The sequence below is a fragment of the Ambystoma mexicanum genome, chromosome 4q (genome assembly GCF_040938575.1).
Source record: "Ambystoma mexicanum isolate Mex_15411 chromosome 4q, UKY_AmexF1_1, whole genome shotgun sequence".
Classification (NCBI taxonomy): domain Eukaryota; kingdom Metazoa; phylum Chordata; class Amphibia; order Caudata; family Ambystomatidae; genus Ambystoma; species Ambystoma mexicanum.
In genome coordinates this window covers 754,342,618-754,360,538 of record NC_090928.1, presented here as the reverse complement: position 1 = coordinate 754,360,538, position 17,921 = coordinate 754,342,618, and the positions used below count along the sequence as shown (strand labels likewise).

General features: G+C 44.2%; 1 protein-coding gene across 1 annotated transcript in view; it reads left to right on the top strand.

The window, feature by feature from the left end:
* Positions 1–17,921, top strand: part of TASP1 (taspase 1) — a 2,293,647-nt gene that overhangs the window by 1,081,550 nt on the left and 1,194,176 nt on the right. The window contains exon 8 of the mRNA XM_069608337.1: positions 11,245–11,351. Coding sequence (XP_069464438.1) covers positions 11,245–11,351 — 107 coding nt within the window. The remainder of the gene's footprint in view (positions 1–11,244; positions 11,352–17,921) is intronic.

Here is a 17,921-nt window from a genome sequence, read left to right as displayed (position 1 = left end):
GAGGAGAGAGCCAGACTAAGCAAGGCCACACACAGTGGAAGCTTGCGCTGCAGTGCTGAACCATTCCAGCCTGGCAGCAGGACCATGTTGAATACGTGGTGGGCAGGTGAATCCCGGAGCCTGTGGAACGCTGCTGAGTCCAGGAGGATGGACAGCCCAAAGCACAGTGAGAGATCAAGCTGGCGTTCATGAATGACGACGAACCCTGCGAGGTGCTGACGACCAAGGAAATGCAGTACCGGATTAAACGCCTCCCGCAAAGAGCAATGCTGTTGTAATTAAGGTATGGGTTTAGCACAGGGATCTGGGAGGAGGATGGTAAAGGTCTGAAGCACCCCATAGGGGTGAAGACAGTAGGCAGCCCACACAGTGAGCGAGTTCGGAGCACCCATGCAGAGCTGAGCAGCCCGATATCCCACAAAGGTGGGAAGATAATACGCAATCCATGCATCCAGTTCTGCCAACCAGCCCACACTGGGCTGTACAATCCCTTATCCTATAGAAGCATGAGCATGACGAGGGTCTGAGGCTGGCTAGTGATAAGAGAGACAAAACAAATAGAAATGCCCTGAAGAGGTGAACTGGAAATAACGGTCCCAAGCGGGGATATGCACCAGCAGATGATTCAGTGGTCTGAAGGATCAGAGAGCCCAATCCTGGGCTGAGAAGCCAAGCCACTCACAGAGGATGGATCCACGATAAGCCACATCTGATATTAGCAAAAGAGGGTGCATAAGGGAACAATAAAACATATTGCTTGAAAGAAACTGAAACGCACTGGAGGGGTGAGCACAAGTCTCAAATTATGCAGTTGAATGACTTGCAATTCAAAGTGTTGCATATACAGAACAAACTTTGCAAGTTGAGCAGGACCTTGGCAGGAATTTGGTGAGGACGACAGGCGTTCCCTTTTGTTTAGAAACCCTAGAGAATCCTGGAACTTGTTTGAACTGTATCCTTAATAGAAGTAAGCTTAGAGGGGGCCTTTTCTTTACTTTAATCAACTTGAACCCTTTGAAAAGCTATCTTCCTGTCCATCTCTTTTGTCTGACCTACCAAACTTCTCTATGTTGCTTCTTAGCATATTTGCATACTGAGATGGAGTCATGAATCCGAGTCAAAGGTGTGGAATCACAAAGAGGGGACAGACAGACCAGCCAGTTTGGGTTGGGGAAGACCACCGACTAAGTGATTTCAACATGGTGGAGGTATGATATGGAAAATCCCCCAGGTTCTCCTTCTGTCACCTAATGGGCCCCAGAGAGATGCAGATGGATCAGATGTTCGTGCTCATGAAATAAAATCCCCAATTATTAGAAAGCGAGGGTTATATAAACCAGTTAACCATTAGGTGAGTTGTGGGAGTTTGGTGTAAATGGCAAGAGAGGATAGCGAGAGAAGCAAGGAGAGGAAGGTGGTGCACGGACGGTGAGTTCAGTCAGAAGTGGAAAAGTACAGAAGGGAGAAATTAGATCTACTGATCCCCCAAGTCTGACAGAATTGCGAGAGCCAGAAGTAAAAAGTTACTGGAGATGGTAGCTTCCTAGGCACTCCTAACATGACGCTAGCCACTACCACTAACATAACAATATCTGGAAGAGTCCACAAACGACAATAGAGAACACCTGCTACTAGAGAGAGAGGGGGGATTCGAAGAGAAAGGGTTACCTAACTAGCAGTGCACTCCTTGTCATTCATAGCAGCAACACAAGATCTGGAGGATTTAGCAAGTAACCCAAAAATTCTGAAAATTGCCCAGCAGTCTGCTGATCCCATGTTCTCTGTGTCGATTAAGGACCATTGGGTGTACCCTAAGGCCCATCCCAGCTGCAAAGCAGAAAAAAAAGAAGCAAGATTGTGATCCACGAAGTTCAGTGAGATTATGACCTGCTTTGGCGGGAGGGATGATGGCCTGAAAATCCACCCATGACCGACGGAGAAGAAATTGATGCTCACCTGGCACATTGTTGATTTCCCTCTTTACAAGCCAGAGTATCTCATGTGCTGAGAGCTGACCATGGAATCATGAACGACTGTGTTGTGGACCTTGAACTTTGCTTTGAACAATTGTTAAATGTTGCCAACCGGAACAATCCCATTATAGACTAGCCCCGCGCTCTATGAACATTCCCTGCGCTTTTTTCTCTTACCCGCAACATCTTGCGGAGAAGTAACGAGTTGTGATTTCACTTTTGCGCCTCTCCAGTTATGTACAGCACAATGTGTTTTATTACCTCGCATCTTTGTTTCAAATGCCCTCTGTGATCCCCTTTGCTGTTACACTAGCCAGAATGTTCTGCCTGCAGATACAACCTACACACCATACTTTTCTGTCACACACTTGTATTGCAGGTTTTTTGTGAACGTGGCCAGATTGGGCCCTGCAGATTTCTGATAGGGCTAGGCTTGGGCATGCTCTACAATCTAAGTATTGCAAACTTGCACTTTGTTTAAGAAGCAGAATGCCAGCAACTGCTAAGATGTCTGGAGCCCCGTCTGTTTTCTGATAGGTTTGTTCTCATTGTGCTTCTGCATGCCACCTCTATCTGTCCCCTATGTGGCAGCAAGTTTACACAACCTTACTTTGGGAGCCATCTTTCCCCCAGACAGAACTGAGATCATATGTTTAAAACCTTTCAGATTTAATCCACCCAACAACATCTGTAAAGTAGCTCAAGAATCAACTCTATCACAGCTTCTCTTAAGCATCTACAGAGCCCCCTGATGAGACTTCTCAAGAGCCATGGCCATGCGTGTTGCAAGAGACTCCAACCTCTCAAGATGTCTCAAACATGCGAGTTCATCAATGACCATGAAATACCTGAAATTCAAACCAAAAAAAAGGAAATCATGCCCCCCCCCCCTAGAAAATAGGTATCCTCAACCATGATCCTTTGGCCAACATAGTTAGATGTTTGTACAGAAACATACAACCTCGGAATCCGAATTGATGGCAAACTAACACGGAACCTCAAATTAACGCTTTATTCAATGAGTCTTTCCCCCTGGGCTCCACCAAACGCATCATCACTTTTCTCACATTCCCTTAGACGGCCCTTGTGATCATATCCCTAGTCCTTTTAAGGCTTGGCTATATTAACAGCATTTATCTTGTAATCCCACTATAGGCAAGCGAATACAGTGCAGCAGAAATGCCTTATCTCTATAGAAGAGACTATATCACACCAGCAGTCCGCGTTCTCCACAGACTAACAGTCAGAGAAAACATTATTTTAGAGTACTGTGCAGGGATGTCAAGCAGAAATAATCTAAGGTAAAATCCCAGCCGGCCACCCATCAAGAGAGCCAAGATCCTGCAGCAGTATTCTAACAATTCTACACCACTTAAGGAATCTCCAAGTATGACTGTCAAATTCTGAAACACTCTCCAAGGGAGACTTCACCCATTTCAGAACTTCCATGCCTTCCAGAAATCACTGACTGTCGGGCTATTTACCAAACCATAGTGTACCTAGTTACACGAAAAACCTTCTCCACATAACCTATCTCTGGCTCCAATAAGACACAGAACATGAGCAATCCAGTATCCAAAATATTTTGTTGTTGCGATCACATCTGGTAGTGAGATGTTTTTTTCCTTTGTTATGGCCCTGTCATATTTTACTCCAGTTTGATGAACAAAGTAATAATTTTCATTGGTATTCATTGCACATGAATTTTAATTCATCTTTAAACAATTTCCTTAGTTGCACCCTTTGATTGTATATGTAATGAACGCTTTAAGCTCCCCGAAGTAGTTAATATGATTCGGTTCATAATCTCCTCTATTCTAGCAGAGTTTAATATTAGTGACACATGTCTCTTTCAATTAGGGGATTGAAGCAAAAAATACATTTAACACAGAAAACATAAGATACTCTGGTAGCCTACATGTGTTTTGCTCATGTATGATAGTGTATCATCCACCCTTTTGCTCTGTCCATCCGTCCCATACCTAACGCGCCGGCGCGAGAGCGTCAACACAGTCTGTGGGAGTAGGTGACAGATATGACCAGGGCTCCTTTCCGCTCGCTGCTATGGGTATCCAGGAAGTTCTATCGGCACTTGCTGCAGCCCGCACCATCTTCTCAGATCGGGTGACCTCTCCCGCGGATACGATACCAGCTGACCGCTCCCCACCCTTGACTGCTCTAACAGGTACTCCCTAGCAATCCTCCTTGCCACCCGGTATGCCTTCCAGAGATTCTAGCATTGCCTCCCGAGCTGCCGCTCTGACACTCCTTCCTTCACTGCCCCCGAAGCTCGGTCACCAGATGGCGGGTGATTGTGTAAAGTACCCGCAAACTCCTGATCCTGCCACCTGCTTGCCCCCTTCTCTGGCTCAACCTGCTTCCCCATCAGAAAACTCAGTTGCCAAGCAAACACTAACCAAAACTAAACTTCGCTGCCTTCTATTGAACACACGATCTTTGATTAAGCATGCACATGAAGTTAACCATTATATTGAACATAATGATCTAGATCTTTGTGCCCTGACGCAAACTTGGGCCACTAGCTCTGTTGGTCCCTCTCTCAACTTAGCCATACCTGATGGCTAAACCTTGTCTCACCGCGACCGCCTTGCAGGGAGAGGTGGCGGGGTCACCTTCATCCTCAGAGATTCCCTCTCGATCTGGGTAGTACAAAGTCAATGCATCAAAGGCATTGAGTCCATGCATATCAAAATTGATATGAGCTCTGAATCCACTGTGAACTTCCTACTCATCTATTGTCCGCCTTCCTTGACAGCTAACTTTGCTACTGCCCTTTCCAACTATCTCCTACCATGTGAAACTCCAATATTTGATTTATTCTCCTCTGAGTTTTTAATTACTGGCTTGGACACACAGAGGATCCTTTAGCTGCAGAATTAGAATTGGCCCTCTCAGATCTGGGTTTTGCACAACAAATTCACGTCCTTACACATCAGCTGGGCCCTACCTTGGATTGGGTTTCAGCTGCCAATGTTACCTGTTATGATTTTCAGGTTAACCCGTGTCCCTGGTCGGACCATGCCTTTGTCCACTTTTCTATCTCGGTCCCCTTTCCACTCAAAACAAAAAAACAAAAGCCAGAATTCGTTGAAATTTGTACGTTTAAACAGATTTCCCGGGACAAAATCAAACCTCTACTGGACCCAGCGATAAACTTCACTGAGCCTATTTCTACACAAACTATGTCATCTATTCTTACCAACAATCTCGGTAGCATCGCCTCCCGCCTTGCCCCCGCCAAATCTAAAAAATCCGTAGGCCCCAAAAGAAGTAACCCATGGTTCTCAAAAGAATTGCAAAAATATAAATCCCTAACCACAAAGCTGTTTAATTCTTGGAAAGCCAACCCTAACTCCCTGGTTGCTTATAAATCAGCTGCCAAGTCCTATGAAATGGAGCTAGTGGAAGCCAAAAAACTACCATAACCTCCGAATCCTTAACGCCAAGTCGGACACGAAGGAACTTTTTAGGATCCTAAAGGAATCAGAGTCCACTCCCCAGCCGCATGGACTGTCTCCTACTTCTGATGCCGATTGGTGTCAACAAGTACAAAATGGGATGTACAATAAACTTCTAGGCATTAGAGCCGACATCGTCCAAAAAAATCTATTGGTCAGAAATCCATTGGTCACTGAATTCAACTTCCACCCTATTTCTGAAGATGACCTGAGGATCATCGTAGAACAACCCAAGGCAACGAAATGCAAGAGTGACCCTGGCTCTTCCCTGATCATTAAGTCCTGTCCCACACTCCCCATAAAAGCAATATGCAAATTTGTGAACAGTTCGTTATTATAGTGAAGTATTCCTGATAATCTGAAACAAGCCTGGGTCACCCCCATCTTGAAGAAACCTGGGCTTGTCACAGATAACACACTCAACTACACACCAATTGCCAATACTCCCTTTCTTTTAAAGATCTTGGACCGAGTTGCTTACTCGCGAATCGCACTTCACTTGAACCAGCATCCTATCCTCAATGTCCATCAGTCAGGCTTCAAACGGGGTTCGGCACTGAGGCCTCCCTGCTGGACTTGAAGTCAAGACTCTTAGGAAGCATGGACAAAGGTCTAGCCTCCCTTTTAGTTTCTTTGGATCTGTCTGCAGCATTCGACTTGGTCGACCATTCCATCATGGTGTCTAGAATGGTGGAGGTAGCTAACTTCTCCCCTTCTGCAGCGTCTTGGAATAATACCTTCCTGGCTAACAGACAAAGTAGAGTCTGCCTCTCCAATTTAAGTGCTCTTTGAGGTTCCCCAGGGAGCCAGCACGTCTCCCTGTCTTTATAACATCTACACAGCCCCTTTCTTCAATATGCTAGAGCATGAAGGTATCACTTTTTCGAATTATGCTGATGACACTCAGTGTGTTGTCCCACTATCTGGAGTGCACTGCCAGGATGAACAAGAGCTTAACAGAATCTTCACACTAATTGAAAATTGGATGATGTGCAACAACTTGACTTTAAATAAAAGTAAAACAGAGCTGATCATGGTGGGAAACTCTTAAGTACCTTGCCAAACTGGACCCTGCATACAAATAATTCCAGTTATGATCAGTCGAAATTCTTCCTCAAACGAAACTAAACATTTTGGGTGTGGTATTAGACCAGATGCTTAGCATGAGAGCCCATGTGAGTAATACCGTCTCAGCATCCATCTATTATGTGAAACTGGTAGCCCACCTGAGCCCCTTCAACTCGCAAGCTAACGCGTAATCTATCGCCAGAGCTATTGTTGGGGCACAGATTGACTACTGCAGTAGTCTCTTGGTTGGTCTCTGCAAAGCTGACTCCATCAGACTACAGGTAGTCCTGAACGGGAACCGTAAGAGCAGTCGCTGGCCTAGCCCGCCGGGATCATGTTTCTGAGGCTAGGCGTACCTTACATTGGCTCCCTGTTGAGGCCCGATCCAAATTCCGACTACTGACGATTGTTTTTAAATGTAGGCTGGGTACAATGCCCACACATCTGCAAGACCTTATCATAGAGAAGGCTAGCTGCAGGACATTAAGCTCATGCAACCAGAGCCTCTTGGTGCTTCCGCAATGTAAACTTAAGAAGGTTGAGAACGGGGCCTTCATTGTCGCACCTAAACTCTGGATTTTTTTTACCACAGACCCTTAGACAACATGCCTCTCTCACGGTCTTTAAGAAAGCCCTTAAGACTTGGCTTTTCTACTGACCACTGACTTGATACCCACCAAAAGCTCTCTCTAACCCACTGCAACGTTGTCCTTATTGTTTTTTGTATTGTCTGCGCCCTCACGCCTTAGGGTCCATGGCTGCACGATACAAATTGATTAAAGTAAAAAACGTTAAAAAATGACTATCCTTCTATCCTACTGTATCTTTTCTATGTATCCATATAATCCATTTTTGGAACCGGACAACAAGCAGTCTTATCTTAGCATCCCCACTTGGACAAAGTTGTCTGACGTTGGGCACATCTCTTTCTCCTTGTGCCTGGGTTAGACCAAATTCAAGAGTGCTTAACAGATGTCATAAGAGTGCTGCGACTCATTTACTTTGAGGAACGTTGTTTAAAATACCTCCATGTTGCATAGGTGTCCTTGTCCATTTTAAATTCCGTTTTTATTGCTTTAAATAATGGCCAGTAAGCAACCTTGGAAGGAGAATAGAAAAGGTAGCATCTTTTAAATACGTTTTATTGCTCACTTATTTCAACAATAAAAGCACAGCTTTTTATCTGGTTAACATGGTTCTGATCTCTTCCACCTTTTGATTTCTGATTAGCACAATTTAGCGGTTAACTGAAATTGTTTTTCAACAGAAAACTGTCACTCGCCTCAATTTTGAAAGCTTACACAGGCGTTCCGGACACATTGCTCACACTTCACACTGGCCAAAAGGGATCTGAACTATGTCCCAGAAAACAGAACCCTGCCTGTGAGATTGCAGTTTGCATGTGATGGCAGCACTGCCACGCATGAGGCTTTACCTTACATATAATTTCCCATACATGCCAGGTAGGTTTACTCTGTATTTAACAGGGGCATTTGAGGCTGCACTTTGTACATGTTGGAAGCAACTCCATAGGTGTGAAGCTGCACTCAATGTACCTGACATCACTGAGGCATTTGAAGGTGCAGCCTGCATGTGGAACGTAATGGCAGTATCTGCGAGGGTGCGCATTACATATGGTAAATGCAACTAGTATTGTATGGCATTACTCATGCAATTGAAGCTGTACTTGGATAAAGATGGTAGCAACAGCACATGTGCTGCGCTTTGCACATGGTGTATCTACCTGCCGTCAGATGGCATGCTAAGCTACACTTACTTGGAACATGGACACTATGAGGCTGCACAGATGGAAACTGGGTGCAAACTTCAGGCAGAGAGATTTGACATTGAACTGTTCCTGCGACTGTAAATTAATTCCTCTACTGTCTACCTTCAAGGTGGTCTGTTTTTATATTATTTGGGTTTTTAGTACGTTAGCATATTTTGTGTTTGCGCCCATTAAAATAAAGTGTTTTTTAACTGGGACCCAAATTGATCATTTTTTAACTTTAAGACTTTCGCCTTCATCAACCTGCGGAATTTGGATTTTCTGTGATTCTGGCCCTCAATCTTTGAGCTTTTTGAGCATCTGCATTTCCTCCATGTTATGAGAATCCGGTATTGAACTAAGAGGCTATTAATGTAAAACAAAGACTCTGCATGTTTTCACTCATTGCGCCAGATACGATTTAAATTGGTATTATTTTGCTCCCTACTTTTGGACATTAGGGTTAATTAACTACCATAAATTATAAAACAATACAAAAATATTCTGGACCTCCTTCAGTTCAGGTAACCAAATAGTAGAGTTCTCTGTGTGGCATGCATTGTTGATGCTTCTCGTCTGAACACAACCGTGTGGGCCTGCAACATGTGTGAGAAAGTGGATCTATTATTCTCTCTTTAATTGTTGGGATTATTTTCCTCATTTTAGGAAGCAAAACATGCAAGAACACTTGATTGTTTCTTCGTCTATGTGCTCACTAGTCTGTGTTGCAATGTCATGGGCTTGTGCGGTTACCCAAAGTGCTCCCCTCGCAGGGTTTTAGAGCAAACTGGATAACTCTGTGATGGGAGACGGTGGGTTCTCATCTCCTCATCTACTTGATATGATCTGTTCCATGAATTTAAATAAAAGGACCTTATCTCCAAGACTTACCTGCTGTGCACAGCGTGGTCTGTGTGAACAGGATAATACAACACTGTTCCTCTGAAGAACACTTTCCATTCTTGAGGATCATATCAGTATCGTTTTCGTGATGCCCCTCTTGAGCAGTATAATGTTGAGAAACTCAGTGTCTGATGTTGTTTACAATCAAGAAAACTCAAAAGGCGACCCAATTTTCTTTTGCCCTCAGATGGAGACGTCCCAACAGTGAACAATGACGTTCGGTATTTAAATAGATGACATTTTATTTTCCACATTTCTTGGTTTTTGCCTTTAGCGAAATAGTATTCCTGATATGTCTTACAGTCAATTATGTTTCTTCACACGTGCATCACAGCCAGTTCCTATTTCTTACGTGCTCCTTTTTGTATTTCAGCATTGTGTTCACTTGTCAAGTGACATTTCCCGTAATTACTCTGTGGTGTGTTCAGTGGATCATTAGGACTAGGAATTTTAGGAATTGGCTTTATTATTTTACATGTGCTTGGGATTAAGGTGATAACACTATTTTTGTTTTATGTTTTCTCTGCAAATCGATAATTGTATGAACAATTGAGTTATATTTTAAAATTATTGTCAGGGCTTAAACAATTTAACCAGCATTTGCAGTCTTCCAAAAGCAAGTAATGTTGAAATAAACAATATTTGGGTGTTGGTTCATATTTGATATTAAGAATGTTTAGTTAGTCACTTGTTAAAGTTTAGGCACGGTAGTTTTGAATATTAAACAACCACTCTGATAGCTATTAACCTTGTATTTTAATTTTTAAAAACATTTTTTTGGATTGGAATGTTCCTTGGTAATCCGAAATCCTTTTTTAAAATTATTATATTTATTGAATTTTACAGAAAACTTACAGGACATCAAGTTTATTAGCATTGTAACAGTAGAATTCACCGCAAATAATCTACACCCCACCACCATCCCCAACCCTCACAGAATCAAAAATGTAAAACATACCAACACATCAACACATGCCATCCAAAAATCCACCCCACATTTGATCAAACAATTTCAATTTTTTGTTTCTGCGAAGGATAACCTTCTCAATCCTGGCAACCTGCCTCAAGTCCTCCACCCATTCTGAATAGGTTGGCCTCTCAACACATTTCCATTTCCTCAAAACGATTTATTTTGCCGAATTTGCAGCCCTGAAGAACCAGCATTTCTGTGGATAAGTGAGTTCGTCCACTTTATCATCTTCGCCCAAGTTGACCGTGCTGTAATCAAAATCCTCTTGCAACAACAGGACCTCATTAATCTTCTCTGTTACATTCCTCCAAAATGTCCTCAGTTCATAACAATTCCAGATCAGGTGCTCAAAGGAGCCAACTTCATACTTACACCTCCAACAAGCCTCTGAGTCAATCATCCCCCTCTCATGAAGTCTTTGGGGAGTCCAAAACACTCTATTAAGAATTTTGATTGGTTGGCATTGCTCCCCTAAATTAATGGAAGTCAGGATCACGTTTTTACAAAGAAACCTCCATCTCTCCACAGTCATATCAGAGCCAAGGATCTCCGACCACCTGGATAATAACCCCTCTGCTGGCGTATACTGTTGGCCCAGAGTCCTATACACCTTGGACGCCATACCACCCTTTGCCTTGTATTCTGGCAGCCATAACTGCCAACCACCGCCATCAACCGTTCCTTGGTTCCGCAGCAAACCTCTCAATTTCCTGTATTCCCCCATCGTACAGTCTCTGAGAACTTTTGTTTGCACAAGTCTTCTATAGCTGATCCATTTACCATCTTCTATCAGGTCACTCAGCCATAGTACACCATTCAGGAGCCAGTTAATAATTATTTTTAATAATGCTGGCGAGCACGTTGGCTAAATGCTCCCCTCTGGCATTGGCAAGCCTGCATTTAATACTTTTGAATCCTAGAACAGTCTTTTATTTGAGTATCATTACATTGGGTAACACTAACAGTTATTGGAAGAGAGAAGAATTCCGCCATGCCATGAAGCATTTTATCAACATCTGTTACCATTATTGATGAGTAACTAGAAGTGTAACTAGATGCTTTCTCCTGCCTTGTGTTTTGCAGAATTGAGTTTAGCAGCTTTCAAGAGGAATAAGAGAAAGCTGGAGCTTGCAGAGCGAGTTGAAACAGACCTCATTCAATTAAAGAAAAGAAGACAATCAAGTGAAAAGGTCAGTTGATGAGTTCTGTGATACAAGTTTAGAGACATCCCTTGTGTCAGAAGACTTGCTTTTTGAATAAACGGGGATAATGCCGTGTGTGTAGAGATTGTACACGGTCTGTAGTCATATGCCACTCTATACTGGAAACCCCAGTCACTTTCTGAAATCTTACCAGTTGCCCATAACTTTAAGAAACAAGCAGGATTCCAGTGCTTGTTGTACTTTGTATTGAATTCAACTTTCCGAAAGAGAAGGTATCAGCGCCCCAAATTTAAACTGATCTGTTTTTGTCACAAAATGTAGTCCTGATGCTAATTGTGTAACCACCAGGGCAGCATAAATGAATGGACCCTGCTTTTAGGGTAACTGAATGTCTGTTCCTGTTGCCATTTCGGATGCATCAGACCATTAGGTACAGGGTAGTATGTACACAGGCCACCTCATATCTAAGATTTTGAAAGGGCAGGGCGATTTGTTTTTTTTGTAGAGCACTAAACTTATGGAGGACAAACACACCAAATTTCACAAAACTGGGCTTATTTGAGGTTGCCTGTGAAGGGGCAGGGTGCTGCCCCATACCAACGAGTCCCAGATAGATCAGTGCTCTCATGTATATACACTAGCGCTTGTGCTAGGGGTTTCTCTTTTTTTGAGTTTTTCAGGGCAAAATAACTCTTTAAGAAGCATCATGACTTGTCTTTGAATGCCGTGCTCCTCCTCCTTTTTGCAGTATGAATGCATATGCTCCACATACAACCTGTACTGCGCTGTGTTCAATTCTGTCATGAAGGTGAGTCTAGAAACATTATTATTTCAATTTCAGGGAAACACATGGTTCTATGTTGTTTCCCCTCAGGCCAATTTCATCGAAGCCCAGTTGACCAAGCCCGAATTTGGCACTGCAGGGAAATATCTTTCCCTTTGTTGCGCCCCCTTCCCTATGTTTCCCTAATGTGGTGCACACCCCTGCAACCCTTTTCACTCCTGCCCCTCCTCCCCCATGCCCAGACATGTATCGGGTGGGGGACAACACTTCCAACCCGTTCCCTATACTCCTATTCCCCTGACCCACTCCCCTACGAACGAAAACACAAACACACACACACACTCACACTCACACACACACACACACACTCACACTCACACACACACACACACACACTCTCTCTCTCTCTCTCTCTCTCTCTCTCTCTCTCTTTCTCTCTCTCTCTCTCTTCCCCTGTCCCTCCATACCTTACAGTCCACCGTCTCTTCCTGTTCGTGCAATAAACGCATGCGCAGTTCCCCACCAGGCCTCTGTTCGATGACATTTTCTTCAGGGAATTTCTTCCTTAGAACTTGGCCTGTTCGAAAACACAACTGGGATAGGATCCTCAACCTCCTCCCCACTTTCTCCACAGCTTTAACATTCAACCATTTATGAATGGGTCCTCGCTGACTTCACTCTGAATGTTCCACATTCCGAGAACCTGAAATCTAGAGGATAATGAACTATGCATACAACACATCACCCTCCCCACAAATAGAAGTCACTTTTAACCTGTAATGTAGAACATACAGAGCTATGAACTAAAACTACAAATGAATCCAGAAGGGAAACATACAGGTAAGTGCACGTGACAAAGTAATATAACTATGCACAAGGAAAAATAAAACTTACATTTTTTTTTTTAAAGAATCTGGATGACAGACAAAACCCCAAGTGCACTGTTACTTTATTACCAGCATGACTGTACTCTGAGAGCCTTTGTGGTAGAAACATTAGCATATCATGTAGTGCTCTGCCCCCACACGAGGTCTGTGCACCCCCTTATTTTAATTATTTCTAACAGTTGCTCCACCATTGTGGTGTGCAGCCTTGTGTTGCTCTGATTCTCGCCTGTGCATTTCTACCATCACTCATTCTCTCCGATTCTCCCTTCCTAGACACTCCAATAACCTTCCCCCTGAGAACACTCCCTTTCTTCTTCTGACATGGATAACATGTTTTAATTTGTATTTACATTGTTGCCATTGCATTTCTAGCTAACACTTTTTTCACCACCATTTAATTATTCTATTTATATTCCATATAGAACCATTGTTAACTCTGACCGCATTTGTAAACACTTCATTCACTATCACTGAATCTGAAAAAGTCGATAAAGCCTTGCTTAACTAATGATCTTTTTTTATTCACACCCAGTGTCCCAGTTGGATTATCCTGTTTACCTGTGAACTTCTTCTTACATTTCACTTCAATCTGCATCATTTGCTGTTTAACTTCCCATGAAAAAGAATCATCCTTCCTTACCAAAGCATTCACCCAAGATGGGTTTAGCCTGGCATTTGGTTCCTTACCTCTCATGAGGCGAAATGGCGACACACTCGTCAACCCAATGGGTGACATTCTAATACTCTATAGCAGGGGTGTTGTTAGGTCTGGAATAGGTCCGGGGCTACGCTAATGTTGAGCCTGTCGGGACTTGGGGCCAGTTAGCCTTTTGGTTGAAGCTCCTGGACTTCTATCCAGGGCTACAACCAAAAGACCTGAGGCTATAGCCCCCTTAGGCACCCCCTAGCAACGCCTCTGCTCTATAGCTTCTCCTGCACTGTCTTGCTAATCTCCGTGCCATTTCACCTTGCTTGTTCAATAGTCTCTGCCATCACTCTGTTAAGCCTGTCTACCAACCCATTCATCTCTGGATGAAAATTTGTCAAAACCCTCCTCTTAATTCCTACCTTCTTGCCATAGTGCTTCACGGGCTTCACTCTAAACTGTGATCCATTGTCACTTACAACAATTTCACAGTACCATTCCTTTCTGAACACCTTATCCATAAACTCTATTATGTCATAATCGCTTATATTCTTTACTAGTTTCACTTCTGGCCACTTCAAAAAAGTCAACCATCAATAACACAAATGTTATACCTGACTTAACTGTATGATACTGTCCTAGAATGTCTACTCCAATCTGCTTCCATGCTTCATCTGGAGGCACTATGGAATATACTTCTTGCTTCATCATTCTGCAATTCTTGTCAGAATTATGATAAGGCCAACAATTTCTGATCACTGTCACAGATGACTCAGAAAATACCCTATCTCAAGGGCAGTTCGTTTTTTTTAATTGATAGCTTTGTGGGGTTTGGGCTGCCCCTCTCTCTTTAGTCTTGCCACAACTCTCCTCCCTAACCCAGGTGCCCATAACCCTGGTTAGTGCTATCTGCTATCAAATGTAAACCCCTACTGTCTATTATCTTCCTTGGACTAACAATGAACCCTATATGTAGGCTGGCTAACTCAGAGACTTTCTAACTTTCCTTATTCTCACTAAAGGGTAGTGATCCAATTGGAGAGCAAATAGTGCCTTGCCTTTTTCTGTTGGGTTTGTGCTAGTTCAGTTGTGCCTACTCACATCTTATTTTCTACTCTTACTACCACTCTCTCCAACTTACTCCTACCAGCAGTCCTCAGTCCCTCAGATATTTAACTCCTCCTACTCCTTGCCTTCACCCTTTGATTTTACTACTCCTCCCACTCAACTTCACGATTCCCCCTCTCAACTACTACTCTCCTCCTCCCTCTACTACTCTCATCCTCCCACTGCTACTCTCCTCCTTCCAAAACAACTAAAACCCCCACCTTTCACCCAGTGTCCTTCACTTCACATTCACTCCTTACACTAACATCTTCTACTCACTTGCCACACAAACACGCACAGTTAAACTGCAGAACTGCTTTCACTCCTAAGTGAATACCTCACTTGCTCTAACATTCTCCTCCACAAGCCCCTGCTCCTTCCTTCCTTGTGTTAGTCTCTTGGTTGTCCTCCACCTCTAACCTCACATGAAAAACCCCTGCTTCCTTTTATCTGCTTAAATATTCCCCGCTCTGTAATGATTGGCTGCTCTTACCTAACCAATTAGCCTCTTTCATTTCCTCCCAGGGCATTTATATCCAGGGAAAATCTTTACAACCCTGCCCACTTTCTCTGTGACAGCTTGCTGCGTTATGACCATGACGGTGTAGCAAGTTCAGTGCCCCAGTTTGTGTTTCGGGGTACATTCCTGTTTTGGTAAATTTGAGGTAAGGTCCTTCCTCCTGCCCTGTCCCTCTCTTCCCCTGGTGGTCTCTGGGATCTTTAATCGATGGTGCGGTTTGCTGGCAGACTCAGCCGGGCTAGTGATATAGGTTACCTCAATGCTCTGGGGCACGGTTTCAGCAGCAGTACCTCTCTCTTGGGTAGAGGCTCTGCTGCTCTCTCTGGTGCTGTTGCGTCTCTTCTCAGTCTCTCTTAGCTAATCTGTGCATGGAATGCTGATGCTGGTTCACTGTTCTTTGGCCTTGCTCTGGGGGTTTCTGAAATTAAAGAAAAACACTGGTCAGCATCTGGATCAAGAGGTAAGGCTTAATATAAGGGTCTGCAAATTCATAGACTGGCACAAGATAGGGGGCAGGAATTGGGTCCCTCACTGCTGCCTCCATCCACCTCAGGTGTAGGACTGGCTCCGGATGCCTCCCTGGTAGGCCTCCCACCCCGGCTGAGAGGGATTCCTGCCTCCCCTTGACAGAGCCAGGCTGTTGTTCTTGTCACAGCACTCACTCAGCAAATACATCAACACCCGGCCACCAATTTTTTTCTATAACTCTCCGTTTAGTACCCATTATTCCCGGTGCCCTCATGAGCCATTACCTGATAGATGTCAGAGTTATTAACTGTTGACCTCGTGTAAGCAGTCCTCTTTCTGTTGATAATTTCTCCTTCACCTCCTACAATGGTAACAAGACATCCCCTAGTCCCCCTTTAAAAGGCCAAACATCCACAGTATATTTTATGACTTGTTGCAGTATCACATCTGAACTTAACTTTTTGCTCCAATTTTGTCTTGACACTGCCTCCTGCAGCAACACCACTACCACTTCCTCCTCTTCACTATTCCCTTCCTCGGTTCTGTGAGGGGTCAGAAATGAAAGCTGGACAAAAAGTTGTAATGTTTTTAGTTAAAGACTTTTATTAACATAAGCGGGTTGGGCAAATGCTTCCCTGACCCTGCTCTAAGAGGAATTTCCCTACCCAAAACCAAAAACTAAGCATCTGTCTGTGTCAGGTCCACTCTACGCGCCCCTGCTACAAGAAGCAGGACGGAGAACTCAGCGCTTCAAAACCACAGGTGAGCTTGCATGGGAAAACGCTTGCGCACTTCATTTTGGCACGAGAGGGTTGAGGGAATTCACGACACCACCACGCCATTCTCATTGCCTCTCATCTTCTCTCAGGGGCAATACCAGCGTCCAGAACTGCAGGCTCAGCAGCAGCTGGGGGAGAGTGTCTATCCAGGGGAGCCAAGTGAAGGGAGGGCTCCAACCGTGCCCCAACGTCCCCGCAGAGACCAGGTGAGCATAACAGAACACGAAGACTCTCTGAATCTCTGCCTGGACGTTATGGAAACATCTGAAACCGACCAGTTAGCCCAATTACTGGGGGAGCTGCGGGCTGAAGTGCATGCCTCAAGACAGAGACTAATTCCTTGAGGAGAGACCTTATTGTAGCCCGAGAACAGACGGATGATTTGGCAAGGGAAATGCTCCAGGCACACGCAGGACAAGTTCCGTTACCCAGGATTGCACCAACTCCTTTGCCTCAACCATCATCACTAGTGCAGGTGGTACTTCCAGGGGCAGTCCCACTGGCTCCACCAGAACGCTTCTCCGGCGACCCGAACAAATATGCTGTGTTCATGAAACAGTGCCTTCTCCACTTTTTGTGCCGACCAGGAGCCTTCCCTAACGACAGCGCAAGGGTGGCCTTTGTACTTTCCTATTTGGGAGGCTGTGCAGCTGACTGGTCCCATACCATTAGTAACCCAGGATGATCCAATACTTCGGAACTTTGGGGAATTCCAACGGGAATTGGAAAAATTGTTTGTCAGGCACACCCAAGGACAAGCATTAGACAACAAACTACTATCTCTTAGACAAGGAAACCATGACTTATTGACTTATATTAACACCTTCAACCGTCTCATTGCACAGACTAATTGGCCTGAGGAGAAACGGACCACACTTTTTTACCGGGGGCTACGTGGTGAGTTAAAAGACGTACTAGCTCAAGTAGTCAATCTGCCCGAGTGTTGTGTGGAATATATCAACCTAACTGTGCAATTGGACCACCGGTTCCAAGACCGAAAAATGGACCGCACCAGGACGGAAGGGAGATCAGTTTACATGCGACCCCGGGACAATCAAACCAGGGCTCATGAAACCACCAAACCTATGCAAATTGGAGGATTACGAACTCCCATTTCCAAGGCTGAGAGGGAAAAAAGGAGATAACAGCAACTTTGTTTATATTGTGGAAAGGCTGGACATTTCTTGTGAGATTGCCCTTTTAAACCTCCCAAAAAGGGTATCAGGTAATAATATCCCCAACAAAAATATTGCCGTAAATATGGCCGTTTGGTTCACCATAGGTGATATTTTTATTGGGGATATTATGTGGGAGCAGGGATGTCCCCCACACATTAAAAAGTGATGCTGGGGTTGCGGGGGTGTCCCCCGCCGGGTCCATTGTGAATTTTGTCGCAATAATATGGC